This window comes from Muntiacus reevesi, chromosome 20, assembly GCF_963930625.1.
Source record: "Muntiacus reevesi chromosome 20, mMunRee1.1, whole genome shotgun sequence".
NCBI classification, from domain to species: Eukaryota; Metazoa; Chordata; class Mammalia; order Artiodactyla; family Cervidae; genus Muntiacus; species Muntiacus reevesi.
In genome coordinates, this window is record NC_089268.1 from 11309713 (window position 1) to 11337685 (window position 27973).

General features: G+C 49.2%; 1 protein-coding gene across 1 annotated transcript; it reads left to right on the forward strand.

Moving 5' to 3' along the window:
- Positions 1–726: 726 nt before the first annotated feature.
- Positions 727–22894, forward strand: DEF6 (DEF6 guanine nucleotide exchange factor). Its single transcript, XM_065912662.1, has 11 exons — positions 727–845; positions 12115–12255; positions 12902–13087; positions 14745–14981; positions 15078–15224; positions 18980–19088; positions 19259–19557; positions 20615–20781; positions 20895–21093; positions 22031–22121; positions 22325–22894. Exons 1-11 carry the CDS (start codon positions 750–752, stop codon positions 22546–22548), a joined length of 1896 nt encoding a protein of 631 aa, XP_065768734.1. The 5' UTR covers positions 727–749; the 3' UTR covers positions 22549–22894.
- Positions 22895–27973: the final 5079 nt, after the last annotated feature.

Below are 27973 nucleotides of genomic sequence, written 5' to 3' on the forward strand. Positions count from 1 at the left end.
CCAGTGCCCTGGAAGCTGGGCCCCACCAAGGGGCTCACCCCATGAGCCTCAGAGTCTCTGGGTCAGAGCCACTGGGCCCCAGAGTGGGCAGTCCTCTGCGTGCCTTGTTAGAGCCAAGGCCAGGCGATAAGGAAGCAGCTAATCACGTGCCAAGTCCTCTTGACCTAGAGAGGTGCTCTGGCCCAGTTCCTCCTCCAAGTTCGTATTGGTGGTGGTGGGAGGAGTAGTGTTAGATGGCCTTAAAAGAGATGCTTTATCTAGAGCCTACTCCAGCTTTATGTCCATCCTCAGACCTCTTTACAATCTATGGGGTGAGCATTCCTCCTCTTTACCAATGAGAAGCTGCTTGAAGAGGTTACGTTACTCATCCAAAGCCTCCCACCTGGTAAGTGTGGGATTGGTACAGGACCTGCCCCTTGCTGTCTGACTCCAAAGTCAGGACGGGTTCGCTTTTCCTTCAGCAAGCTGCCTCTGGGGACTGAGGAGGCTCCCAAAGGGCCTCACGTCCAGGGAACCAGGTTGAACAGAGCTGGGGCCATAGCTCCCCAGGGCTTGGTCCCCAGTCCCAAGCAGAGAGCGGGGCCGCTGAGCCACAGGCTGGGTCCTGCCAGCGCGGGAGCCCGCGAGAGCAGGCAGGTGGAGCTCTCGGTCCGCGCCGCAGCCCTGCTGCGGTCTCTGCTGCCGTTTGCATTTCCTGAAACCGGATCTTGGTGTCAGAGCCGCCCCTGGGCCGGGCGGGCGCCTCAGCCATGGCCCTGCGCAAGGAGCTGCTCAAGTCCATCTGGTACGCGTTCACCGCACTAGACGTGGAAAAGAGCGGCAAGGTCTCCAAGTCCCAGCTCAAGGTGAGAGGCACCCGGGGCGCGGGGAGGCCGGCGGACGCGTCTCAGCAGCCCCCGCTTCCTGGGCTCTAGGCGCGAACCCTGCGCTCCTCCAGGGGCACCCCAGCTAGCCAGGGGCCTCGGAAGGGTGGGGGGCCGGTGCTGGGTAACTGGGGTGACATGGCCTGGTGGATGCTGCTGCCCACCGTCCAGAGGCCCCAGTGAGGGGTGTGCAAGGCCATGGTCCAGAGCCCCAACCCAAAACTCTCAGGAGAGAGGCGGCATCATGGGGTTCTGAGGGCCACGAGCCAAGCTACATCCCAGATTTCATGTGATGAGCACACGTCTCCCCAGAGTCAAGCTTGGGCATGCACCTTACTCCTTCCTGCTGCTTCCTCCTGCCTTTGAAGAGAGACAGTTAGCTAGCACTTGTCAGTCACTTCCTCCCAGAGCTGAGAGAGAGGGTTCAAGAGCCTCTCGCGGCCCCAAACCAGGCAGCTCAGTCGCCCTTGGCAGAAGAGCATCTACTCTGCACCCTGCCTCCTAGGCAGGACAGACCTAGGAAGGAGCAAGGACTGAAGACCCCAACATACTGCTGCCCGTTCACCAACCCCCTCATGCCCACCAGGTTGGAAAACTTACCTTACCTCAGCGGCCTGTGGCTCAGCGGCCCCGCTCTCTGCTTGGGACTGGGGACCAAGCCCTGGGGAGCTATGGCCCCAGCTCTGTTCAACCTGGTTCCCTGGACATGAGGCCCTTTGGGAGCCTCCTCAGTCCCCAGAGGCAGCTTGCTGAAGGAAAAGCGAACCCGTCCTGACTTTGGAGTCAGACAGCAACTTACCTTACCTCAAGCCCACCCAGCCTTGAGACCTCTAGCAGGGAAGGAGTGGAATCTGAGTCCAGGAAGAGCCCCATCAGTGATTGCCCTGAAGTTCATTGCTTGGTCCTAGATAATTCCTGGGAGACCAAAAAGTTTCTCTCCTGCCGTCCTGGGTTAGTGCTGCCTTCACCCTCGTTAGTGGGCAAGAAGCAAGGCCCTAGGCCACTGGAGCCAGGGGACACAAGGAGACAGGATGAGGGAGGCCTCAGCCCTCTGGGATCTGCCTTAGGGGTTCATTCATTCACTCTACAAATGTTATTGAGCACCAGGTATGCACCTGGCATGAGGCTAGGCCATAGACTCCTGTATCTTTCCTGCCGCCTTCCCCCTCCCCCGCCCACCTCCCCCCCCACCCGCACTGCAAAGGAAGAGTGCAGTCTCAAGGAAACCTCCATTCTAAATGACTGAGCAGGAGGTGCCTGGAAACCCAAGAGACCAATTGGATGGCATTGTTTCCCTTCCCTCTACTTTGCTGAACTTGGATATCCCAAACTGGTCCTATCTGATAATTGACCCCTTAGCCAGACTTGTGAGCCTCTAGTAAATGATTCTTGGCTCTCCTAGGAAGGAGAGTCCATGACCACCTTTGATCATCTGAGAGAATCTCCCAAGAGGCAGGTTCTTCCTCACATTCTACTTAAATCCTCTTATTGCAGGTTATATAGTCTAGTGAGCTCTGCAGGGCAGACAGAGGAAAAGCAGATCATCCAAAACCCATCTTTACAGAAACTCCATGTCCTATATCTGCCTCCCATGTCACCCCTTTAATATCTTTCAGGAACAATCCCAACCTCCATAGTCTGTTGTCTCCATTTTCCACCACTCCATTAGCTGTGGCCCCTGTGACACCTCCAGGCTCTCTATTTCCCTCATAAATGGAAGGTACTGCACTCAGATTTCCTGAGCCCACCAGGCAGTAAGGCTTCTTAGTTGGAGCTTCTGTCTTGGCCTCTAACTGGGCAAATGCCTGTTCCCCATCCCCACCCACTGAGTATTTACAAGGAAGATTGCATGGGGAGGATGCAAAATCTAACCATCCATCCACTGTCTTTGTACCACATCACAGCTCACAACGAGCCCACCCAGCAGCTTCTGCGGTCACACAGAATTAGTGGTAGATTTCAACCCATCAACAGAAAACGTGTCCATTCTGGGAACCCGAGTAGCAGTGGTAGTCTCAGGCCCAGCGGCAGGTGGACCAGAAACTGCAGGGCCCGTTTCATAGGAGAGGAAGATGAGGAAGGCAGTTCTCCCACCAGCCTGTGATACTAGAGCCTGGGATGGGAGGAAGTAGTGATAGTGCTGGGGGCGGGGATGCCGGAAAGGCAAAAGAGCAATAGAGAAGTGGTCAGAAGGCAGAGGAAGAAGCAGATGACAGATAGAGACCAGCAGGGCACACTCCCTAACCGGAAAGACTGGGTGAGAAGGGAAAAGACCTTGGGGTCAGCCTGTCCTCACCAAAACTGTCCCTGGCCTTGGCGTCCTCTCTTGGGAAGAGGCCAGGGGACCTGCACCAGCCCAGAGCAAGCTGGGACAGTCACCCACTTCTCTCTGACATGTTGGCAGAAAGGCTGCCACCGGTCATCCTGGGCAGAGCTGTGATGAGGCCAGAAGGAAGAGGAAGAACAGCGAGTCCTCTAAGAAGTACCCCCAAAGGAGTCAGGATTGTCTTCTCTGAAGAAGAGAAGGCTTGGGGGAGAGATCAGATGAGTTTTTCCTTCTCTGAATTCTTATAGAAAGTACCATAGCTTTTGTCCAGATGGGTGGGGAAAAAAATAAAAATATATCAATAGGAATGGCACTTCTGCTCAGAATGGATTTAGGTTGAACACAGTAGCTAAGGACTCTGAGCTTTTGCAGGGTCCCCAAAACTTCCCTCTCTGAAGAGCTTTAGGAGTGAGTACCCATCCTGACAGAGGGCTGCAGGGAGGGGAGCCTCGGGAATGGTGAATTTCCCAATGTCCACACTGTTTCCCCTCCAGAAGCAGCTTTAGGCTTCATGGGTGATCAGCTGAGAATTTGGCTTCCTCACCCCAGGACTGCCAGGCCCAGGGTGAGGGGCCTGAGACTGGGTGTGTGGTTAGAGCAGTGTGTGTGATGAGGATCCTAGGAGGCCCTACCTCTTCCCCTTGACCAGCAGGAGCAGAGGCAAGGCAGGGAGGGTGAACTGGGGCCTTTCCTACGTGACTGTGGGGTCCCAGAATCCTGAGCCTCTAGTTGGCACTCAGGGCAGTCCTGGGGCCCAGGGAGGGAGTCTTGCCCACCAAGAGCCCCTGAATTTCGGGCTCTGCCTCCTCTGGAGAGGGACCAACAGCCTTCCTCTACGTGCTGCTGCTGCTTTAGACGTGTCCAACTCGGTGCAACCCTATGAACTGCAGCCTGCAAGGCTCCTCCGTCCACGGGATTCTCCAGGCAATATTACTGGAGTGGGTTGCCATTGCCTTCTCCAGCAGATCTTCCTGACCCAGGGATCAAACCCGGGTCTACTGCATCGCAGGCAAGATTCTCTACCGCTGCCCACCACGGAAGCCCTCCTCTAGGTGAAGGGAAGTTAATAACAACTCCAGTCCAGGAATCTGATGACAGATCCTCAGCTTTGCCCAGACCTCTGCCTGCTGTGGTCTTCTCAGTCTAGAGTGTGAAGGAGGGAAGGATGATTAAGTGATACAGAGCCCTTGACTCACAGTCATACAGGCCAACATCTATATTGCTCCCCAGCAGAGTGACCTTAGACAAGTCACTGCCCAGCTCTGAGCTATAAAGCCCAAGGGCTGAACTGGGGATCACCAAGCTCTCCAGCTAGCCTAGGAAAGTAAATTTTAACAAAGTATATCAAGCAGGTGAAACTGATCCTGACACAGCCTCTCCTCTCCGCTTCCTTCTCTGAGCCTCCATCTTTCCTTTGATTCCTACACCCAATCCCTCCAGCCCCTCCTTGCTCTCAACAGGCACACAGCCAATCCAGAGATCCTCCCCTTTTAAAATGCCTGGTGCTCCTCCCTCATGATAGTAGTTTTGCTTTAGTACCCACTGGTTGAGAAAAATATATTCAGTGACTCTTAAAAAGAATCTATAAATTTTACAAGAATCACTTAGCACCTGGATACATGTAAAGACTCCAGGCCATGTAAAAGAGAGAAATTAGTCATTCTCTTTGCAGTTAGTGATTGGTACTTTTAAGGATGCCCAAACACTCTGTATCTTCATCTACTCTTCAAGTCTAAGAACTACAGGATCATGGGCCTGGCACCCAGTGCATCGCTGCACTTGAGTTTTTAGCGAACTTCCCAGGTAGCGCCAGTAGTAAAGAACCCACCTGCCAATGCAGGAGACTCAAGAGACGCAAGTTCGATCCCTGGGTTGGGAAGATCCCCTGGAGAAGGAAATGGCAAGCCACTCTAGTATTCTTGCCTGGAAAATGCTATAGACAGAGAAGCCTGGTGGGCTACAGTCCATGGGTCACAAAGAGTCGGACATGACTGAGTTACACACACACACACACACACACACACACACACACACACACACGACTGAGTTACACACACACACACACACACACACACACACACACACACACACACACACACACACACACACACACACCCCACATGCCCCCAGGGGAGACATGACTGAGTTGCACACCACACACACACACACACCCCACATGCCCACATGCCCCCAGGGGAGAACCACTCCCCCACACGCCTACAGAGGAAACAGTGAATAAACGATGCCTCTCAAAGGTCAATGGCTGCCAACCCAGAGGTCAGGGGCTGCCTGGGTGGGTGGGGGAGACGGAGAGCCCTCTCCGGGGGAGCCCGAATGGCGACTTGTGAAAACTGCAGACACCTGGACCCCACCCCTGGAAACTCTGAGTCAGTAGGTCTGGGCGGGCCCTGGCAGATTTCAGTTTCAACCAGCTCCCCAGGTGATTCTGATGCTTAATCTGAGCCCACGTAGCATAGAGATCTAGTGCAGGGCTTTAGGGTCAGCCCTTGACTCTAAAGCAGACACTTCACCTCTCTGAGCATCGGTTTCCTCCTCTGTGAGAGCAGGATAAGGAGCGTCCCCGCCTCCAGGGCTAAGGAGTGCTTGAAATCGGCAGGTGACTGCTGCGCACGCTCCCGCCGCCGTTTCCTTTCCGGCAGGACCCTCCTCTGGCCACGCCCTCTGCCCGCCCCCAGCCCCTTCCCTCCCCTTCCCCGCCCCATCCCCTGCGCCCAGGCACAGGAAGCCTGGCAATCTGAGGTCAGCTGATTTCTCCAGGGAGAGGCCCTGAATCCTCAGTGTCTGGAGCCTTTGATTCCTCTTTGTCCTGATAGCTCACAAAGGTCAGAGCCTCTGCCCGGGGCTCCTCAAACTCAACTGGCATTTGTACAAATGACAGAGGTCTTAGAGGACAGACAGCCTGGGCCAGTGAAGTGAGGAGAGGAACAGTTCAGACAGCTGTGTCCTGCTGGGTGGCAGCTCCTGTCCTGGGGTGGGAGAGGAGTTCTACAAAGTCTCCTTGAACTCCATTTCTAGAGGTGTGAAAACTAAAGCCCAGCGAGGTTCATGTAGAGAGATTCAGTCCACATCCGTCTGACTTTTGTGTTTTTCCCACTTCTTCTCTTGAAGCACTTAACGTTCATTCAGTAGATGGTTGTTGAGTATCCATTACGCCAGATCCAGAGGTACAGCAGTGAATAAAATAAAACAGACCAAAAAAAAAAACCCGCACCCTTGTGTTGCTGGCATTCTAGTCAGAGAACGCAGATGAATAAATGCAACGAGTCAAGACTCGTGATCCATGACATGGGGGAAAAATAAAGCAGAAGTGAGGATAGGGAGTGTGGGGAGTAGACGGGATGGGACTACAGATTTAAATAAGGTGGTCGGAGAAGCCCCCCACCACCACCACCCCAGAAAGTGGAGAGGGTGTGAGCCGTGACGTGGCCGGGACGAAGAATGTTTCAGGCTGAAGGAATAGCAAGTGCCAGGGCCCTGAGACAAGGGCATGCCTGGCGTGTCCGGGGGACATCTAAGGGGTCAGAGTGGCTGGATAGAAGGGAGCGAGAGGGATGAGGTCAGAGAAGGTATAGAGTGAAATCTATGGAAGGACTCCAAGATTTCACCCTGAGAACCTTGGAAAACCACTGCAGCACTTAACATTAGACTTATGGGGAGTTTAATCAAAAACCATGAGCGTGTGGGGGACGCAGTGCTGAGCTCTGGAGTCAGGGTTAAGATGAGAGTCCTTGCTGCCCTCAAGGAATGTAGCACAGCCAGAAATGCTCACACAAACAAGAAACAGCAAAAGAACGTTATGACAGAGCAACTTAATAGCAGGGTACATTAATAACAGTGGTTAATGGCACCCTTTGTTTTTTATCACTAGAGTTTAAATTTTTTGTCATGAAAACAATATATGTTCCCGGCACAGAAAATTGTGCTTTTTGAAGAAGTTGAAATTTGTTATAAAAGTAAAATATGTTTTACTGGTTAAAAAAAATTCAAAGACAAAAATAGTGTTAAAGAAGGTGAAAGTCCCTCCCCTCCCTGGGGAGGGTGGTAGGGTGATAGTTGTTAACAGTTGCTGAGTCTTCTAGATTTTTTTTCTATGTACAAATAAACACATTAGATTGAACCATATGAAATTGCTGACATTTGATTGTTCTGGCTTACTCAAATGGCAATTTAAAATAGTTCAACCTAATATTTGCACACGTATTATTTTACAGATATTTCATTCTAGAGCGTGCTTTTTTTCCACCTGCCAGTATAGTATACATATCTTTCCATGTCTGCTCACACAAACATCATAATAAAAATAGCTCACAACTTTTATTGCACTGTGTACGAGGTGCTGTGCTGAGCGCTTTGTTCTAAAACACCCCGTGGAGCAGGCCCCCTTATTTTCCTCAAAGAGGAGACTAAAGTCTTGGGGAAGTTAAAAATCACTTGCCCATAAGCACACATGTGGCAGAAGTAAAATTTTTCAACCGCACACAGATCCATGATGTGGTATACCTGTCCCCTCTTGAAGGAGACTCAGGCTTTCTCCAATGCCTTAGATGTTCTTTTTTTTTTTGGGGGGGGAGGGTGGCAGATTGGGCCAGGGCATGTAAGATCTTCGTTCTCTGATGAGGAATCAAACCTGTGCCCCACTCACTGGAAGCTTGGAGTCCCAGTCACTGAACTGCCAGGCATTTCCCAATGCCTTATATTCTAAACAATGCTTCAGTGAGCATTCTTGTACAGGTAGCTCTGTTCCCTTGAGCATCTGTAGGTTGGATGATTAAAAATGCTGGGGTTATGCCCAGTTTTACATCTGATAGAGTTTTGCCCTCCAGAAAGACTACCGATTCACACCTTGACAGTAGGGCATTTGAATCCCCATTTCTCCACAATCTCCTCAAAACTTGATAATATCAGTCTTTTGCGTCTTTGTTAATTTGTTAGGTTAAAAAAGAAAATCACACTTACTATACAAGAAGGGAACTTATATTTGCTCTGGCACTCTATCTATATATCATCTTACTCTACCCTCATGGCCCTTCTGCGTGGTGGGTATTATCCCATTTTACTGACAATGAAACTGAGGCTCAGGGAGTAAAGAAGTTTATTCAAGGCCTCACAACTAGAGAGTGAAGGTCCCTGGCCTTCCATGTTTCTCCCTTCACTGGAGTGTAGCATTTAGTTGGGCTATGCAGGAAGCTTCCTCAAAGAGGTGCTCTAGGAAACTTGAAGAAACATAAAGACATGGGTAATTTGAAAAGAGGCCAGGAGACAGCGGGTGGAAGTGTGTGAAACTTAGAAGAACACCTGTCTCTTCAGAAGTGGGTATTTCTCTTGTACTGGTCACTCTGGATTTTAAGTGTAAGCATTTGGCAGTGGCACATCTTGGAGTGTGGATTAGTGTCCTATGACCATAGATGTGTTAATCATGTCTTCTTAATTATAGGTGGTAGAAACCAAACTCAAAATAGCTTAAGGGAGATATATCTTGGTTCACATAAACAAAACTCCAAGCATAGTATTGACTTCAGGCTTGGCTGGCTCTAGGTCCTCAGATGACAACTCTCTTTATTCCTTGACTTGATAGCTTGATAGTATTCTCTGTAGTGTTGTTGCTGTCCAGTCGCTCAGTCGTGTCTGACTCTTTGCAACCCCAAGGACTGCAGCATGCCAGGCTTCCCTGTCCTTCACCATCTCCTAGAGTTTGCTCAAACTCATGTCCATTGAGTCAGTGATGCCATCCAAACACCTCATCCTCTGCCGCCCCCTTCTCTTCATGCCCTCAATCTTTACCAGCATCAGGGTCTTTTCCAATGAGTCAGCTCTACGTATCAGATGTCCAAAGTTTTGGAGCTTCAGCTTCAGCGTCAGTCCTCCCAGTGAATATTCAGGGTGGACAAAGATGTTAGCTGCATCTATCTTCTAGCACCTTAACTCTGTCCAGGTTTACCCATGGAAAGAATATACCTCTTCTCCGCTAGAGGAAGCAAAAATCCCAGGACTGCTTCTCAGTGGCCTAGATTTGGTCATGTGCATTCTCAAACCAAACACGGTGACTCAAAAGTGCCCACCCCTGCAGCCAGATGGGGTAGGGGTGCAAACGGCTAATACCACAGATACTGAAAATAGAGGAGAGGTATTTCTCAAAGGAAAATCAAGACTCCATTACCAAAATAAAGAAAGAGGGCAGAGTTCCTCAGGAAGAAACTTCAGATGTCCTTTAGAATAAGAGAAAAGCAAAACTATAGACGGCACATGAGATAATTTGAAGATCATGGGAATGAGGGTTGGGTGGGGGCCACAGATGACCGCCCAGGCAGGGGAAGTGAGGGAAAAGAGAAATACTGATCCCCTCACTGGGCCCCCCAACTTCCCACTTTGCTGAGTTGAACCTGAGGCTCAGAGAAACATTGGGGAAAAGTCTCAAACCCTTGTCCCTCTCCTCTCACAAAAGACAATAAGGAAATCAAGACAGTAGTCATGCCAGCTCGGAGGTATTGCCCCAGCTGATTCCAAGGTGAACTGCTTGTGTTGAAGCAGCCCTTGAATATAGCATTTATTGACTACCTTGGGTGTGCAGACGAGGACATGGTGCTGAGACAGGAAGATAACAGAGACCTTGTCTCCAGAGTTTACTTTATAGTTGGGGGATGAAGGCGAGGTCAATATTTTAATAGGGAAGCTGCCTTCAGAATCAGGAACACCTGTTTCCAACCTCAGCTCTGCTATTTACTTTTTAAAAATATTTGTTTATTTGGCTATGCCAAGTCCTAGTTGTCGCATGGGGTGGGGGAGATCTTGGATCTTAGTTGTGGCATGTGGGATCTAGTTCCCTGAGCAGGGATCAAACCCAGGCCCCCTGTGCTGGAACTGTAGAGTCTTAGTCTTAGCCATTGGATCCCTAGGGAAGTCTCTCTCCCACTTATTCTGAACTTCTCCAAGCCTGAGCATCTTCATCTGGAAAACAGGGACACTAATGTCTGGATATCACGGTCGCCAAGATTAGATCTGGGGTATAGAAAGCATCTCATACAGTGGCTGGCACAGAGTAGGTGACCGTTTTTCCTCATTCACACTTTCTGTGATAAGTGCTATCACAGAATTACACCAAGACGGTTTTATTTTTTTCCTGATCTCCTTGTTCAAGCTTCAGCCTCTTTGTGCTAATATGATGGGTTGGTTAACCTACCCATTTCCCCTGTCGTCGTCCCTTTTAGCCTTGTCATCCACACCCCGTGGACCATTTCTTGTGCCCCTTCTTCACACCCTCTCCAGCTCCCTTCCACCTTTAGAAGGGCAGTCGCTGGAACTGAGCACACCTTTCCTGGAGCAGGCTCACTGGACTCCAGGCCAGTTCTGCCTGACCCCGAGTCTCTGACGGTAGATGTCAGGTTTCTGCCCCCGAGCCTTGGGATCTGCTGAGCTGGATTGGAATCTTAGACTCTTGTTCACTGAATCCTTGCACAAGTAACTGAGTCCCTTGAACCTCCATGTCCCCGTCATGGGGACACACCTGCCTAATGAGTGCCTAAGAGCATGGCTGCCTGGGTTTGAATTCCAGCCCTGCCAGCTCTGTGCCTTTGGGTGAATTACTGAACATCTCAGAGTCTAGGGGTTTTTTTCATCTCTCAAATGAGGATGTTAACAGTTGTTCTGGGCGTTAAGGGAAATACATGCAAAGTACTGAGCACAGTTCTTGTTGCATAGCAAGTGCATATGTTTTTACTTTTTTGTTTTTTATTGAGGTATAATTGACATTTTAATTTCAGGTGTACAATGTAATGATTCTTTATTTGTATATATTGTGAAATGATCATGAGAAGCCTAGTTAACATCCATTGCCATGCATGGTTTAAAAAAATTGTTTTTTTTGCAATGAGAATTTTAAAGACCTACTCTCTTAGCTACTTTCAGATGGCATACAGTATTACTCATTATGGTTACCATGCTATATATCATGTTCCCATGACGTATTTAAAAACTGGAAGTTTGTACCTTTTGAGCACCTTCACCCATTTCACTCACCACCCCATACCTCTTGAAACCACCAATCTGCTCTCTGTATCTATGAATCCCTTCTTTTCCCTTTTTAAAAAATTCCACATATAAATGAGATCATACTGTATTTGTCTGTCTTTGTCAGATTATTTCACTTGGCATAATGCCCTCAAGGTCCATCCATGTTGTTGCAAATGGCAAAATTTCATTCAGTTTTTCATGACTGAATTACATTCCATTGTAAGCGTTCAGTTCAGTCACTCAGTCATGTCTGACTCTTTGCAACCCCATGGACTGCAGCACGCCGGTCTTCACTGTCCATCACCAACTCCTGGAGCTTACTCAAACTCATGTCCATTGAGTCGGTGATGCCATCCAACCACCTCATCCTCTGTTGTCCCCTTCTCCTCCCACCTTCAATCTTTCCCAGCATCAGGGGCTTTTCCAATGAGTCAGCTCCTTGCATCAGGAGGCCAAAGTATTGGAGTTTCAGCTTCAGCATTAGTCCTTCCAATGAATATTCAGGACTGATCTCCTTTAGGATGGACTGGTTGGATCTCCTTGCAGTCCAAGGGACTCTCAAGAGTCTTCTCCAACACCACAGTTCAAGAGCATCAGTTCTTTGGTGCTCAGCTTTCATTATGGTCCAACTCTCACATCCATACATGACTACTGGAAAAACCATAGCTTTGACTAGATGGACTTTTTATTTTATTTATTGTATGTGTTTATGTGTATATATGTATATGTGTGTGTATATGTACCTATATATATAAAGAGAGGGGGGGAGAGAGCAGTTTTAGTTACGATTGAACTAAATAACATGTGTAGAAGACTTAGCCAGGATGGGCAGCTGGGAGCAGCCCTGTGGCCCAGCTCGGGCCGGGGCTCAGGAAGGTGAGCGCCCCTCTGTCTTAGGTGCTGTCCCACAACTTGTACACCGTCCTGCACATCCCTCATGACCCCGTGGCCCTGGAGGAGCACTTCCGAGACGATGACGATGGTCCCGTGTCCAGCCAGGGATACATGCCCTACCTCAACAAGTACATCCTGGACAAGGTGAAGCCCCTTCCACCTCTCTCCACTTCCCAACCTGGCCAGCACCCTAATTCCTTGCCACCCCAACGCCTCCCTCCATGAACTCCATCTCTGTCCCCTCTGCCGCCCATGTCCCCCATCTCCACCCTTCACACCCCCGTCACTTGCCCCCTCTTTGCCCCCCTTAAAACTCACTCCAGCTCCCTCCCCTCTATCCTAGCCTCCACCTTCCCCACGATCTTCACCCCTCCCTGCCTAGCTTTCAGCTGTCATTTCACAAGACTTTCCAGCTCCCCGCTAAGTGTGTCCCCTCCACTCCTCCTTGCTGTCCCTATCTTCTCAAGTTTTTCTTGACTGTTTATTTCCTCCTGGGCTTCCCCTTCTTTCTCCTCGGCCTGAGGGACTGAGCTGCTCTATGGATCGGGAACTTGGGTGGATGTGGATGCGCGGAAGTGATGGGTGTGGCAGTGCTGGGGGTTTGGGGGTCGGGCTGGTTGGCCAGACAGCTCTCTGATCATCAGCTCAGGCATTACTCAGGCGAGAGTCCCAGCATTGGCAGGGTGGGGAGCAGGGAAGCAGAGGACCCTGAGAAGCCAGCTGGAGCCTAGTTGGGTGGTGGAGCTGGGACGAGGCAGCCTTCACAGCTGACTTGTAGGCCTGGTGGCAGGTGGAAGAGGGGGCTTTCGTTAAGGAGCACTTTGATGAGCTGTGCTGGACCCTGACGGCGAAGAAGAACTATCAGGTGGATAGCAACGGGAACAACATGCTCTCCAATCAGGATGCCTTCCGTCTCTGGTGTCTCTTCAACTTCCTGTCCGAGGACAAGTACCCTCTGATCATGGTTCCTGATGAGGTGAGCCCCAGGGACTTTATCACTTAGGGACAGGCCTCAACAAAACCATGAAGGAGGCCAAATTGTCTCTCGACTTCCCCACATCCTCTGTCTTCTTTATCTCTCCACTGGCTACCTGTTCACACCCACCTGTCTCCAGACACTTCGAACTGCCCATGTCAGAGCAATGATGCCTTCTCCCAGGAGACCCAAAACTACACCCCCTTCAAGGCTCTGCTTGCTCTCAAAGTAGGAAAATGATTCTGCAATCTCTGTTTACACAGAGGTGTGAATGCCTGATACACTGCTGAGCGTTTTGAAATGAAAACATTTAAAATCAAATGGCAAGGTTTCAGGCACTGGGGCAAACTGAGAAGGATGCTATTTTAGGGGAACAGAGACCTTCCAGGGACATCTCTCCAGTCACTCCCAAGTGGGCAACCAAGTCTCACCCTGGTTCCAGATTTTCTCTTCCTGTCTCCTACAATATAGGGGGGAGCCAGGACAGACTCAGCCCAGACCCCAGAGAGAGGGCATCCTGGAAACATCAGCCTAGAACCCAGCTTCTACCTTCTCAATTCATGGGTGAAGCTGGGGCAGGTGACCCCTTTGGCAACCAACCTGCCCCCTCCCTCCACTCCCCCACTCGCCTGTCCACTCAGCCTTCTTCTAACCCCTTCTGCCCTCTGGTGGTGGTAAAGATCCCAGGGCGAATTTAGGTCTTTTGAGTAGGGCACAATGGAGCGGGGGGTCCTCTGTATTTACGAGAGGTCTTGGCCTGTCTAACTGCATTCAGGTTTGTGCCCTCACTTCTGTCTGTGGGAAGAGTGGGGCTGCCCCCACCCCACTCCCAACCAAGACCCAGTAGCCCCCAGAGTGAAAGCCCTGCCGAGAGTTTTCCAAGAAGCTGTTGCGGCAGCAGCAGGACATGTGTCTGTCTTCACAGACAGACACCTGCCGGGTACCTTTGTCAGACCCCTGCCAGCAGGGCGAGGTGGCCTCTCCGAGGCCAGAAAGCTGTCGCTTTTGTGATCAACACGCAGTGTGAGCAAACTGCAGCAGGATGTACCCCAACCACCACTTCCTGTTCCTCTGCAAAAGGTTTCCTGTCCCTGCCCTGCTCGCTCCCACCTCCCGTCCCCTTGCCCTCTGACAAAGGAACGATCCCCAGGGCTGGGGCTGGGGGCTTGGAATAAGGACTCATGGGCTGTCGATCTGAATTGAGTTCTGGCTGCTACCAACTTTCTGTGTGATTCAAAACAAGTCACTTCCCCCCCCCCCTTGAACCTCAGTTTTGTCATCTGCAGAGTGAGGAGACTGAACGAGAGGGTCCTTGTCCCCTGCTGACGTTTTCTATGACTCCCTGTCTCTGCCTGGGCCCCAGTCCTCAGCTCCCACCTCACCGTGCCCTTAATTCAAGGCAGCAAGGACTGGAGCTTGGGGAGGGGATGTCTGAATTGAAGTTGGGGCCCCAGGATCCCCTCCCAAATCTCTACTCAGGAGCCCACCAGCGTTTAGGCATTTAGTCCTCTGCCACGCATCCACCCCCCACAACCTGCCAACCCCTGTCCGTGGTCACTTCTGCCCCAGCTCTGGGAGCCTGATGGTAGCGACCCCTGGTGTCGACACCAGCAACATCACCTGCTGTCGCCACCAAGCCTTCCCTCCCGCCCTCCAGGTGGAATACCTGCTGAAGAAGGTGCTCAGCAGCATGAGCTTGGAGGTGGGCTTGGGGGAGCTGGAGGAGCTGCTGGCTCAGGAGGCCCAGGCAGCCCAGAGCAGCGGGGGGCTCAGCGTCTGGCAGTTCCTGGAGCTCTTCAACTCAGGCCGCTGTCTGCGAGGCGTGGGGCGGGACACGCTCAGCATGGCCATCCACGAGGTCTACCAGGAGCTCATCCAAGACGTCCTGAAGCAGGTCAGGCCCGGCTGGGGACCAGGGGTGGGCCCCCAAGGAGGGTGGGGGTGGGGGCCAAGGACGCCTCTGACTTGGCTCTGGCTCTGGCTCTGGCAGGGCTACCTGTGGAAACGAGGGCACCTGCGAAGGAACTGGGCAGAACGCTGGTTCCAGCTGCAGCCCAGCTGTCTCTGCTATTTCGGGAGTGAAGAGTGCAAGGAGAAGAGGGGTATGATCCCGCTGGATGCGCAGTGCTGCGTGGAGGTGAGGCGGCAGCTGAAGGGGTGGAGTGCATAGTGAAGCATGGCCCAGAGGGGCCCTGGTGTAGCCTGAGGGCGAGGGGTCAGGAGGAGGGCAAGGCGGGAAGCCCCAGTGACTTCCCCACCTAAGATTCCTGCTTAGGTGAGTGCAACCCAAACACAACTGACCCCTGAACAATATGGGTTGGAACTTGGTGGGTCTAGTTATACATGGATTTTTTTTCAATAAATACATACAGTATTGCACCATCCACAGTTGGTTGAATCTGCAGATGTGGAACTGAGATACTGAAAGTGAAAGTCACTCAGTCCTGTCCAACTCTTTGCGACCCCATGGACTGTAGCCCACCAGGCTCCTCTGTCCCTGGAATTCTCCAGGCGAGAATACTGTAATGGGTAGCCATTTCCTTCTCCAGGGAATCTTCCCAACCCCGGGATTGAACCCAGGTCTCTTGCATTGCAGGAAGATTCTTTACAGTCTGAGCCACCAGGCTGACTTTAAAGTTATAAGTGGATTTTCGACCAGGCAGAGGTTGGCACTTCTAACCCCTGAGCTGTTCAAGGGTCAACTGTATACCTGAGTGCCTCAAGGCCATTCTCAGCCATGTCAGCACTTTTTTTTTTCTTTTTCTTTTAGGAAAGTAACGCTTTATTTTTTCCTTCCAGTTTCATTGAGATATTATTGACATAGAGCACTGTGTGAGTTTAAGGTGTACAGCATAGTGATTTGACTTATACATATCATAAAGTGATTAGCACAGTAAGTTTAGTAAACATCTGTCACCTCATATAGGTACAAAATTAAATAGAAAAAATTTTTTTTCTGTGATGAGTAATTTTAGGATTTACTCTCTCAACAACTTTTATATATAACATTTGTTGTTGTTTAGGCTTCCCCTGTGACTTATCCATAAAGAATTCACCACCCAATGCAGGAGCCACGAGAAATGCAGGTTCAGTCCCTGGGTTGGGAAGATCCTCTGGAGGAGGCCATGGCAACCCACTCCAGTATTCTTGCCTTGAGAATCCCCATGGACAGAAGAGACTGGCAGGCTACAGTCCATAGCGTCGCAGAGTGGGACACGGCCGAAGCGATTTAGCATACACGCAGTCGCTAAGTTGCATCTGACTCTTTTGTGGCCCTGTGGACTGTAGCCCACCAGGCTCCTCTGTCCATGGGATTTCCCAGGCAAGAATACTGGAGTGGGTTGCCACTTCCTTCTCCAGGGGATCTTCCCAACCCAGGGACAGAACCTGAGTCTCCTGCATTGGCAGGCAGATTCTTCACCACTGAGCCACCTGGGAAGCCTCATATATTAATATAATCTACAGCAGTGTTAATTATATTTTTCATGTTGCATGTTACATCCCTAGTAAACTTTCTTATTCTATATCTGGAAGTTTGTACCTTTTGACCGCCTTCATCCAATTCCTCCTCCCCTATCCCCTCAACAACCCCCCTTCCCACCTCTCGGTAACCACAAATCTGATCTCTCTTTCTACGGATATGTTTGTTTGTTTTTGAAGTATAATTGACCTGCAACACTATGTTAATTCATTACACAATATTTCTGTGTTTTTCAAACTGATCTCCACGGTAGTTCTACTTATGATAGGTCACCATACAAAGATAACTATGTAATCATAATTATTGACTATATTCCCCACACTATTCATTTTATACCCATGACTCACATCTTGCAACTGGAAGTTTGCACCACTTAATCTCCCTCAACTTTTTCTTCCCTCTTCCTACACCTCTTACCCTCTGACAAACAAATCTATGTTTTTCTCTGAAACTGTAACTCTATTTAGGTTTCATTATGTTTGTTCATTTGTTGTTGTTGTTTTAGATTGCTTGTGTCAGCACTTTAAAAAAAAAACAAAACTGCAAATCAAATCCAAAACTAAAGTCATTGGTTAATGATGTGGACTTTGCTAAAGATTTCAGAGGCGATAACTTATGACTCATTCTATCCAGCAAAATTTTCTAAAAGTTCTCTTTAAAGGTCTTTCTCCTTCACCCAAATTCCATTCTCTTTGGCAACAGACCAGATAAGGACTTCCCTGGTGGCTCAGACGGTAAAGAAGCTGCCTGCAATGCAGGAGACCCAAGTTTGATCCCTGGTTGGGAAGATCCCCTGGAGAGGGAAATGGCAACCCACTCCAGTATTCTTTCCCAGAGAATCCCATGGACAGAAGACCCTGTTGGGCGACAACCCGTGGGTTGCAAAGAGGCAGACATGACTGAGTGACTAACGCTTTCACTTTGGCCACTCTATATTTCCCTATTCTTTCTCCTTTCCTATCCCTTTTCCTCCTTTGACTCTGTCCATTATTTTAGAGGCTTAAAGCAACAATTTAAAAAACTGTAGTAAAAAATATATATATAACATGAAATTTGCTATTTTAACCATTTTAAGTGTTACAATTCAGTCGTATTAAGTACATTCACATGTAACCATCCCAATTATCTATTTCCAAAGCTTTTTTTTTTTTTTTTATCATCCTAAATAGCAGCTCTGTACCCATTAAGCAGTAACTCATTCTCCCTTCCCTCCAGTCCCTGGTAACCTCTTCTCTGCTTTCCACCTCTAGGAATTTGCCTATTCTAGGAGCCTCATATAAGTGTAATCATACACTATTTGTCCTTTTGTGCCTGGCTTCTTTCATTTAGTATAACATTTTCAAGCATGTTTTGGCATGGATCAGGACTTCATTCCTTTTAATGGCTGAATAATATTTCACTGTATGGATGGACCATATTTTGTTTACCTATTCATTCATTAGTGGTTATTGGGTGGTTCCCATCATTTTGCTGTTATGCACAATGCTGTTATGAACATCCATGTACAAGTTTCTGGGTGGATATATATTTTCTTTTCTCAAGGCAGATACCTAGGAGTAGAATTGCTGATGATACAGTAATATGTTTAATTTTTGAGGAGCAGCCAAATTCTTTTCCTTGGTGGCTGTACCATCTTACATTCTCACCAGTAGTAAATGAAAGCTCCAGTTTCTCAATAACACTTGTTATTTTACATGAAAAACATTATTATAGCCATTCTAGGCTATGTCCATCTTTGTCATGTAAGGAAACAGCTTTCATTGTGGAAAGAGCACAGATCTAGGCAGAAATTCAACTCCACCACTAACATGCATTGTGAATCGGGCAGGTTCCTGAAACTCTTAGAGCCTCAAGTTTCTTTCTCTGTAAGATAGGGCTAATAATCTTTGCCTGGTACAGACTCTAGAACACATAAGCTCAGTACGTGGTACCTATTATTTTCCACTAGAATGTAAGCTTAGGCAAGGCAGGGATTTGATCTGTTAGGCACATCTTAGTAGTATCCCATATGCCCGGAGCAATGAGTGGCCTGTAGACACTATAGAATATCCGTGGAATGAATCAATGGAGAACTTTCTCAGCAGGCAGGCTTCTGTGGAAATGAATGGTCTCATTAGTGAGGACCCTGTCATGAGAGATGTTGAGCCCTGATGTGGATAAACACTGAGTGGTCACTGTGTGTAGGCCCCATGGAGAGATAGTAAGAGGAGGGCTGTCCCACCTTCAAAGAGCAAAGGCTCTAAGAGTTGTGGGGACACTAACCTCCAAACCAGGCCACACAGGCTCCTGGCAGAGTGGGTGGAAGGGGTACCAGGAGGAGATGATCAGCCAAGGGGGAAGGGGCTGGAGCTGGAGCTCCCCTGGGGCAGGTGTGACCGCAGTGAAGCCAGCCTGTCTGGGCCTTCTCCCAGGTGCTGCCCGACCGAGAGGGGAAGCGCTGCATGTTCTGTGTGAAGACTGCCTCCCGCACCTATGAGATGAGCGCCTCTGACACGCGCCAGCGCCAGGAGTGGACAGCTGGTGAGTGCTCGCCGGGTGTCCTGGACCGCGCTGGGCCCCAGCCGCCTCATCGGTGAAAAGGGAGCGAGAGCACTTTGCCCAGCAGGAGGCCGGAGGCTGGATAGGAGCCACTCCAAAGGCCCCCTCGAGGCGCCCCTGTCTCCGGCTAGCCCCTCCCGCTCCCTCCACAGCCATCCAGACGGCGATCCGGCTGCAGGCAGAGGGGAAGACGTCGCTGCACAAGGACCTTAAGCAGAAGCGGCGCGAGCAGCGGGAGCAGCGAGAGAGGCGCCGGGCCGCCAAGGAGGAGGAGATGCTGCGGCTGCAGCAGCTGCAGGAGGAGAAGGAGAGGAAGCTTCAGGAACTGGAGCTGCTGCAGGAGGCGCAGCGGCAGGCGGAGCGCCTGATGCAGGAGGAGGAGGAGCGGCGCCGCAGCCAGCACCGGGAGCTCCAGCAGGCGCTCGAGGTCCAGCTGCGCGAGGCGGAGCAGGTGAGGCTGCACCCGGGAGGAGGCGGTGGGCCGAGGGGTGAGGGCCGCCAGGTGCTGAGCGCCGCGGGGCGGGGACCGGGTGGAGCCTGGGCTGGGGGCGGGGCCACGCCCGGAGGGATGAGCGTGGAGGCGGGGCTTGTCTTGAGGGATTTTGGGGGAGAACAGAGATAGGTATGGGATGGGGACAGGGCCTATGGGGTAAGGAGCCTGGCAGAAGGGGTGACTTGAGAGGAGAGATGATGTGGGGCGGGGCCCGAGCCTACGAATTGGGAAGGATGGAGCGGAGTGATAGGTGTAGAGTGAAGCCAGGTTGGGAGACGTTGGCTGGCTGGGGGGCGGGACCTTGACAGAGGAGTTGCTGAAGACCTTATGTCTGGGGATGAATTTGGACCGAGGCTGGACTATATGGGACTAGACTTGCTCTGAATTTATAATGAGGCCAGTCTGGAGATGGTAGGATGGGAGGAAGACGGGATGAACCTGGAGATGGACTAGAGGTATAGAAGCAATTAGATTTAAGATTTAAGAGATCTAGATCTGGAGTCGAGACACGGTGGGTTCCATACCAGCTCTGCCTCTTAGGAACCCTGTGATCTCAGGTAAGTTACTTGGCCTTTCTGTGCCTCAGTTATCTGTGACATGTTGATGCCAATAGAACTTGGCTTATAGAGGTGTGGAAAGGAGAATCAACTAAGGAAATACTTTTGAGTTACAATTGCTCTAACAATTATAATTATAGTCGTTCCCTTGCTAGCACTAGCCTAATTATAATTATAAAACATTATATTACAATGTATAATAATAACTATTAAGGCTGGTGCTAAAAGGGGATGACTTGAGCCCCTTTCCCCCATGTAGTTTACTGATCCTTATATCTGACCTAGTCAGGTTTTCAGAAGGGGATCAGATCAGGAAAACCTGACATGAGGGAACTCCCCAGACCCTCATCCAGATATAACTAGCTGGGCTGGCCTAACAAAGCCCTGGGGAAAGGGCAGCATACCCGCAGCCTTCCTCCACAGGGCCCCCGCTGACCTGGCTCTGTGTCCCCGTGCAGGCCCGGGCCTCCATGCAGGCTGAGATGGAGCTGAAGAAGGAGGAGGCTGCCCGGCAGCGGCAGCGCATCAAGGAGCTGGAGGAGATGCAGCAGAGGCTCCAGGAGGCCCTACAGCTGGAGGTGAAAGCTCGGCAGGACGAGGAGGCCGTGCGCCTCGCCCAGACCAGGTAGGACCAGGTGACCCCTTCTGCTTTCCCTCCCTGACGCCCCCACCCTCCCACCTGTCGAGCACCGTGTGAGGTGCCTCGGCCCCAGAGATGACACATTGGACACCCCGCAGGCTGCTGGAGGAGGAGGAGGAGAAGCTGAAGCAGCTGCTGCAGCTGAAGGAGGAACAGGAGCGATACATCGAGCGGGCGCAGCAGGAGAAGCAGGAGCTGCAGCAGGAGATGGCCCTGCAGAGCCGCTCTCTGCAGCAGGCCCAGCAGCAGCTGGAGGAGGTGCGGCAGAATCGGCAGAGGGCCGACGAGGATGTGGAGGTGAGGCCTAGGGTGGAACAGGTCGCAGGCGGCAGGGTGAGTGCACAGGCTCTGGAACCTTCCCTGACGCGCCGTCCCTCAGGCTCTACCATGGCCTGACTGTGTGGCCTCTGACAAATGGCCTAACCTCTCTGAGCTCCAAGTCCCTCATCTGGGGAAGGGGACTGGTAATTGCATTGCTATGAAGATTAAACAAGATAGCATGTGATACTTAATATTCAGTAAGCACTGAAGAAACATTAACTGCTGTTTTTATCATTGTTATTAATATGGGCAAAATTTTTTTCCTCTTACTCTTCCAGCCCCTACTTTGCTCTTCCTGCACTTTGGTTCCACTCTTTGGAGCCCAAATCTCCATAGACGATTTAAGAAAAAATACAAACTTTTGATGTTTTATTTTTATTAGTATTCATTATTTTATTTTGCTTTGTTGGCATATATGGTCATTTAAAAAAAATTCAAACACAGAAATAAGTATTATAAAAAGAGAAAATTCCTCTATGACTCCTTACCCCACAGCCGCTACTAATGGCTAGATGAACACTGGAGCAGAGGTTTTGCATCAGGTCCTGGATAGGTGGTGTGACACAGCTGTTCAGAGCTCCATGTTTGTCCCTGGGCAAGTCACTTAACCTCTTTTGAATGTTTCTTAACTTCTTCTCTGGAAGTTAAGTAAGATATTAGTACATTTTAGCTGCTTGATAAGTGGAAACTATACTTATGATTATTTTTGACTATATGATGGTCTTTGAGTCCCCTGAAATTGGAGGCCAACTCTGTTCATACACATAGCTCTTTATGAACATACATGAGTTTTTCTGGGAAGATGATCAATAGCCTTTGCCGGATCCTAAGGGGCCTGTGAACCTGAAAAGGTCGAGACTTACTGTCTTGAGTGGTGGCTCTGACCACTCTCCACTGGGTCCTGTCTCCACAGGCTGCTCAGCAGAAGTTGCGCCAGGCTAGTACCAACGTGAAACACTGGAATGTCCAGATGAACCGGCTCATGCATCCAATTAAACCTGGAGGTGAGAAGGGTTAGACCCTGGAGCTTTCCTTGGAGTGGGGAGGGACAAGGGAGGGAGGAGGGGAGACCCTCACATCTGCAGAGCCAGCAGGGCATTGCAGATCAGGGGGTGCTCCTCTCCCCTGAGGGCTGAAGTGAAGCCCCTCAACTTCTCCCCTTTGCACACACCTTGCTGCTTCCTCATATCTGCCTTTTCTCTGGCAGACAAACGTCCCACCACCAGCAGCTCCTTCACAGGCTTTCAGGCCCCTCTACTTGCCCGCCGCGACTCCTCCCTAAAGCGCCTGACTCGCTGGGGATCCCGTGAAAACAAGACGCCCTCACCCAGCAGCAGTGAGCATCAGAAGTCCCTCAATGGTGGGGAAGACGCTCCCAGCTCAGCTTCTGCGCCTCAGGAAGATAAACTGGACCCGGCACCAGAAAACTAACCTCTGCCAGCCTCTTGCCCCAATCTCAGTCTACCAGGACCTGGCCACAGCTGGCCTGTGGGTGACACCAGCCTTTGCAGAAGAAGGAGCTGCAGCCCTGGCACCCAGGGCCCAGGCCCTCGGATGATGAAACAGCCCGGATTGGAACCTGGTTCATTTTTTTTTTTGCACCAGCCCCAGGCCTCAGACCACTGAGGCTGTCAGGGATGTTGATCCTTGAGGACTTGACCCTGTGCCTTAACTCCAAGGGCCCTATGTCCTGGGCTGGGAAAGAGAGTCAACGAGCAAGCCAGGGACCACCTATCCCCAGACTGCCACCAAGTTTGGAGGCACATTTCCGAATAAAAACTGCTATTGGAGTAAATTATGCAGCAGGTTTGTTGTCTACCTCTCCTACCACTTTCTCGCTTCTTAAGTCCAGTTATAGATCCCAGGAAGAATATGAAAGTCCACTCTGCCACTTACCAACTGGGTGACTTTGGTCAAGTTTCTTCACTTCCCTGTGCTTCAGTTCCCATGTTAATAAAATAGGGCTTACCTTATAGGGTTGTTCTGAGGATTAAGTGTTTGGCACATGAGAAAGCACCACTATTGGTATCGCCCAAAAGTCTTTATTGAGCATATATTTGGTGTCTGGAAATTTCTCAGGTTATTTGTCATGGCAACCCTGAGAGATGGATATTATTATTCTCTTTTTACATATGGGGAAACTGAGGCTCAGAGAGGTCAGGTAACTTGCCTAAAACCTTCCAGACTTGCTTCCTTCCCATATTGCCTGATTACCTACCTCACTACCTAAGACAGAGATCTGGGAATCTAGGATAACTTGCTCCCTCCCTGACACCCCCTTATGAAAAATCCATCATCAAATCCAGTCAATTCTCTCTCCTTCATGGTTTCATATTTATCCCTCCATCTCTAACCCCATGGTTATTGCCATGGCTAAGGCCTTCATATCCTGCACCTGGGATTGAACCTGGGCCCTTGGTGGTGGGCGTGCAGAGTCCTAACCACTGCACCACTAGGGAATTCCCTAAGGTTAGATTTTTAATGGGGGACTGGAATGGAAATACAAGTATAAGGAGAAAAGGAGACAATGTAAAATTTTTGATTGCTGAAGAAGAGCTTGTTCATGTGTTTTTTTTTTTTTACTGTCTTGACCTTGATACTTTTTTCTACCATTTAAAGAAATTGAAGTACAGTTAATTTACAATGTTGTGTTGATTTCAGATGTACAGCAAAGTGACTCAGCTATATTATATATATATATATATATATTCTCTTCAAATTCTTTTCCAATAAGATATTGAATATAGTTCCCTGTGTTATACCGTAGGTCCTTGTTGTTTATCTGTTTGTTCACTATGGGATTTGAGTCTTATTCAGCACATTTAAAAGGGTAATATAGTAGTTTTATGGCGCACTAGGTGGCACAGTGGTAAAAAACCTGCCTGCCAATGCAGGAGACACAAGAGACACTTGTTTGATCCTTGGGTTGGGAAGATCCCCTGGAGTAGGAAATGGAAACCCACTCCAATATTCTTGAAAGTTCCATGGACAGAAGAACCTGGTAGACTGCAGTCCATGGGGCGTCAAAGAGTCAGACACAACTAAGCACATAAGCCCGCCCATAGTAGTTTTATAATAAAATGTTAATGTTTATAAACTAGTAGAAATTACATCCATTCTCTGCAATTGTTTTAAACCAATATGAAAAACAGTAGATGTCACCTTAAGAATGTGCAAGGAACTGCATTAGTTCTTATGTTCTTTAGGGGTAGAGGGGCAAAAATTTTGAAGACTACTAACTATGAAGGACTGTGACTAGAAAGATAGAATGGGAACTAATGAGATATTCTTGGAAGTCAGGTAGTGTTTAGACTTGAGGTGGCAGGACGATCTCTAAACCTCGGTCTCTCACCTGTAAACGGAGTCCATTCCTGCCTTCTGACCATTCTATGATGGGAACAGGAGGTGTTGCTGGTTGCAGCAAGGCAGGGAAAAGAAGACCACCCTGAATCGGGACTGGCATGAGAAGCTGTCAGTCCTGGGGGACATTTTTAGGAGCAGGAGAAGACATTTTGCTGTCTTTTAATTGCAGGGTTAGAAAAGAACACCTTTGACCTTACCAATATCCTGGAAAAAGGAGAATGTATCCAATCTCTGATGCCTTCAAAGATACCTATAAACTTGGGACCAGGTGCAAAGTGCAGTCATTGCGGCCCCAGGTCACCACTCTGAGGGTTGGGGAGGTCGGATAATGGACTGGAAGGGCTGGAATGTAACAGGCTTTTTGCAAACTGTTGTCAGGATATGTAAAGCACCTATTTCTCAAGCCCAGTGTCACTCCAGGCGGAAGAGACGCCAGTTCAGTGATGCCTCTCTGGTCCCTGCTGTAGCTGAGAAGGACAGAAAAGGGCTGAGGAGGCTGATTTCAGGAGGCCAAGGAGGACTCCACCTGCCGGCTGGATCTTGAAATGGCTGTGGAGGCGACCGGATCCAACAATTCAAAGCAGGTCTAGCCTTATTCCACACTGTAAGTTACCATTCACTTACACTGTAATTGGGCATCACAGCAGGTTTTGGTAGCTCAGCTCTCTGGCTGGTCTGAAAAGCCTTGGCAGGAACCAAATTTTCCCACTGTGAGCTGTGCCTGTAGGCAAATCTAGTCAAAATGAAGATCCGGGGAAGCTATACTGGTCTGTTTTGGACTCAAGCAACAGAAGCTAACTGATTTAGGTGAATATATATATATATATATTTACATATACATATACATATATTTACATATACATATTTTTATATATACATACACATCCTTTTAGTATAAAAATGAAGTGAGGTTTAAAATGTACTATCTCTGGGACTTCCCTGGTAGCCCAGTGGTTGGGACTCCATGCTTTCAATGTCGGGGATATTGGTTCAATCCCTGGTGGAGGAACCAGGATCCCACATGACTTGCGGCAAAGTTAAAAAAAAAAAAAAGGAATAAAAAATGTACTGTCTTAACAGTGTTCCCAGAATTTCTTTTAGAGAAGGAGTTGTCTTTAGGGGAAATGAGTCTTTTAAAGGAAGGAAGTGAGATCTTCAGGGCATGAATGTTGGCAGGAACCCTAGCAATGAAGAGATGCGCCTAGAAAGCCACAGGGATTTGTTTTTTTCTCTGGACACAGTGCAGCAGAAGGGAGAATGGTGGGGCAGGGAGGAGAGGTAGTAATTTGGGAAAAGGCCAGGCCCTAAGGGGAAAAGAGCCAATCAGAAAACTTCAACTTTATGAAAACTGTCCACTGTGTGAGTTTAAACTATTTGCAATGCATCATGTGATCCTGCCCCAGGGCCCAGAGTATCATACCATCTATACCCATGAATGTTTTGTGTGGGAAGAGGTTTGGGCAGTCCTCAGGAAGGGCTGAGTTTCATCTCTACATTTCTGAACTGTGACTGCAACAGCCTTGCAGAAGCTGAAGCCTGGAGGCAGAGAGATTTATGAGAATATAAATCCCCCAGAAATTTGCAGAAATCTTAGGGAAGGCTTTGACTTTCACAACCCATTCTTCCTTCCATCTCAAAGGCAAGGAGGTTGATGTCTGAATTACAAAGTGGGGAAACAGAGAAGCAGAAAGAAAAAAATCACTCAGTTCTATTAACCAGATATCTGAGGGTATAGCCTGGGGAGTATATGAGAGAGCTGAGTGTAATCTTTATGTTAAAGATGATGGAGAGGAGATAATATACCTACAGAGTTTGTTCATCTCCAGATGACAAATCCAATCTCTTTCATAAGATTGCCTTCCATGGAGAAGGCAATGGCAACCCACTCCAGTACTCTTGCCTGGAAAATCCCATGGATGGAGGAACCTGGTAGGCTGCAGTCCATGGGGTCGCACAGAGTCGGACACGACTGAAGTGACTTAGCAGCAGCAGCAGCATATTCCCAACATCACAATTCTCCCCCTTCTTACTGTTCTCAGAAACACAAGGAATAATCTGATCCAGGACCAGGACCACCTCTCCAAATGACTGTATTTATAAAGACTTTTGGAGCTGCACTGAAACATCTGTTATAGTTAAACCAACCTGGTTTTTTTTCTTAATGAATTGAGTTCCCAAGGTACCTTATTAAAGATCTTTCAGAAAAAAAAAAAAAAAAAAAGATTGCCTTCCAGGGACTTCCCAGGTGGTCCAGTGGTCAAGAATCCGTCTGCTGATAAATATTTATTTATTTTTTTTAAAGACTGCATCCCAGCTGCTAGGTACTTAAAAAAAAAAAAAAATTCATTTATGGCTGCACTGGATCTTTAGTTGCTGCACGCAGGATATAGTTCCCCGAGCAGGAATCAAATTCAGCCCATTTGCATTGGGAAAGCAGAGTCTGGACCACTGGACCACCAGGGACCTCCCTGCTAAGTACCTTTTTATGGTATATCTGAAGGTTGGGATGACAGGTTCCCTCCAGGTCCTAAAGACCTGGGTTAAATAGGGACAACAGAATTTTCTACAGCAGGAGGAAGGATGTTCCCCATTTACAAGGCAAGTATTTTAGATAAATGAGGAGGTAAGTAAGAAATCCAGAACTATAAATTTCTAGTTGTGGTGGTTTAGTCGCTCAGTCGTGTCCAACTCTTTGCAACACCACGAACTGTAGTTCGCCAGGCTCTTCTGTCCATGGGATTTCCCAGGCAAGAATACTAGAGTGGGTTGCCATTTCCTACTCTAGGGGAATCTTCCCCACCCAGGAATCAAATCCGGGTCGCCGCATTACACCTGGATTCTTTACCGACTGAATCACCAGGGAAGTCCAAATTTCTAGTTACAGAAGCCTCTTGTAGGCCGAAGAATTGATGCTTTTGAACTGTAGTGTTGGAGAAGACTCTTGAGAGTCCCTTGGACTGCAAGGAGATCCAACCAGTCTATCCTAAAGGAAATCAGTCCTGAATATTCATTGGAAGGAATGATGCTGAAACTGAAACTCCAATACTTTGGCCACCTGATGTGAAGAACTGACTCACTGGAGAAGACCCTGATGCTGGGAAAGATTGAAGGCGGGAGGAGAAGGGAACGACAGAGGATGAGATGGTTGGATGGCATCACCGACTCGATGGACATGAGTTTGGGTACGTTCCGGGAATTGGCAATGGACAGGGAAGCCTGGCGTGCTGCAGTCCATGGGTCGCAAAGAGTCCACACGACTGAGCGACTGAACCGAACTGAACTGAACTCGAAGGACAAAGCCCTTTTGTGAAAATCAGAGGGAGCATAGTCTTCTTCAGCGGAATATCCAGGTTCCGGCCTCCGTAATGCCTCTCACTGCAAGTCACACACCTTCTCTGGGGCTGTTTCTTCCCTGGAAGGATAAGGAGACGGTACTAAGATAATTGCTACGTTCCCTTCCAACTTCCAATCCTCTTCTGTGATACTTGCCAGA

Bases quoted from the DNA above. Each gene is read 5' to 3' on its own strand.
- DEF6 (XM_065912662.1), top strand. From the start codon at position 750: ATGGCCCTGCGCAAGGAGCTGCTCAAGTCCATCTGGTACGCGTTCACC. The intron at 12,256-12,901 runs GTGAAGCCCCTT...GCCTGGTGGCAG, and splicing joins ACAAGTACATCCTGGACAAG to GTGGAAGAGGGGGCTTTCGT. The intron at 22,122-22,324 runs GTGAGAAGGGTT...TTTCTCTGGCAG, and splicing joins GCATCCAATTAAACCTGGAG to ACAAACGTCCCACCACCAGC.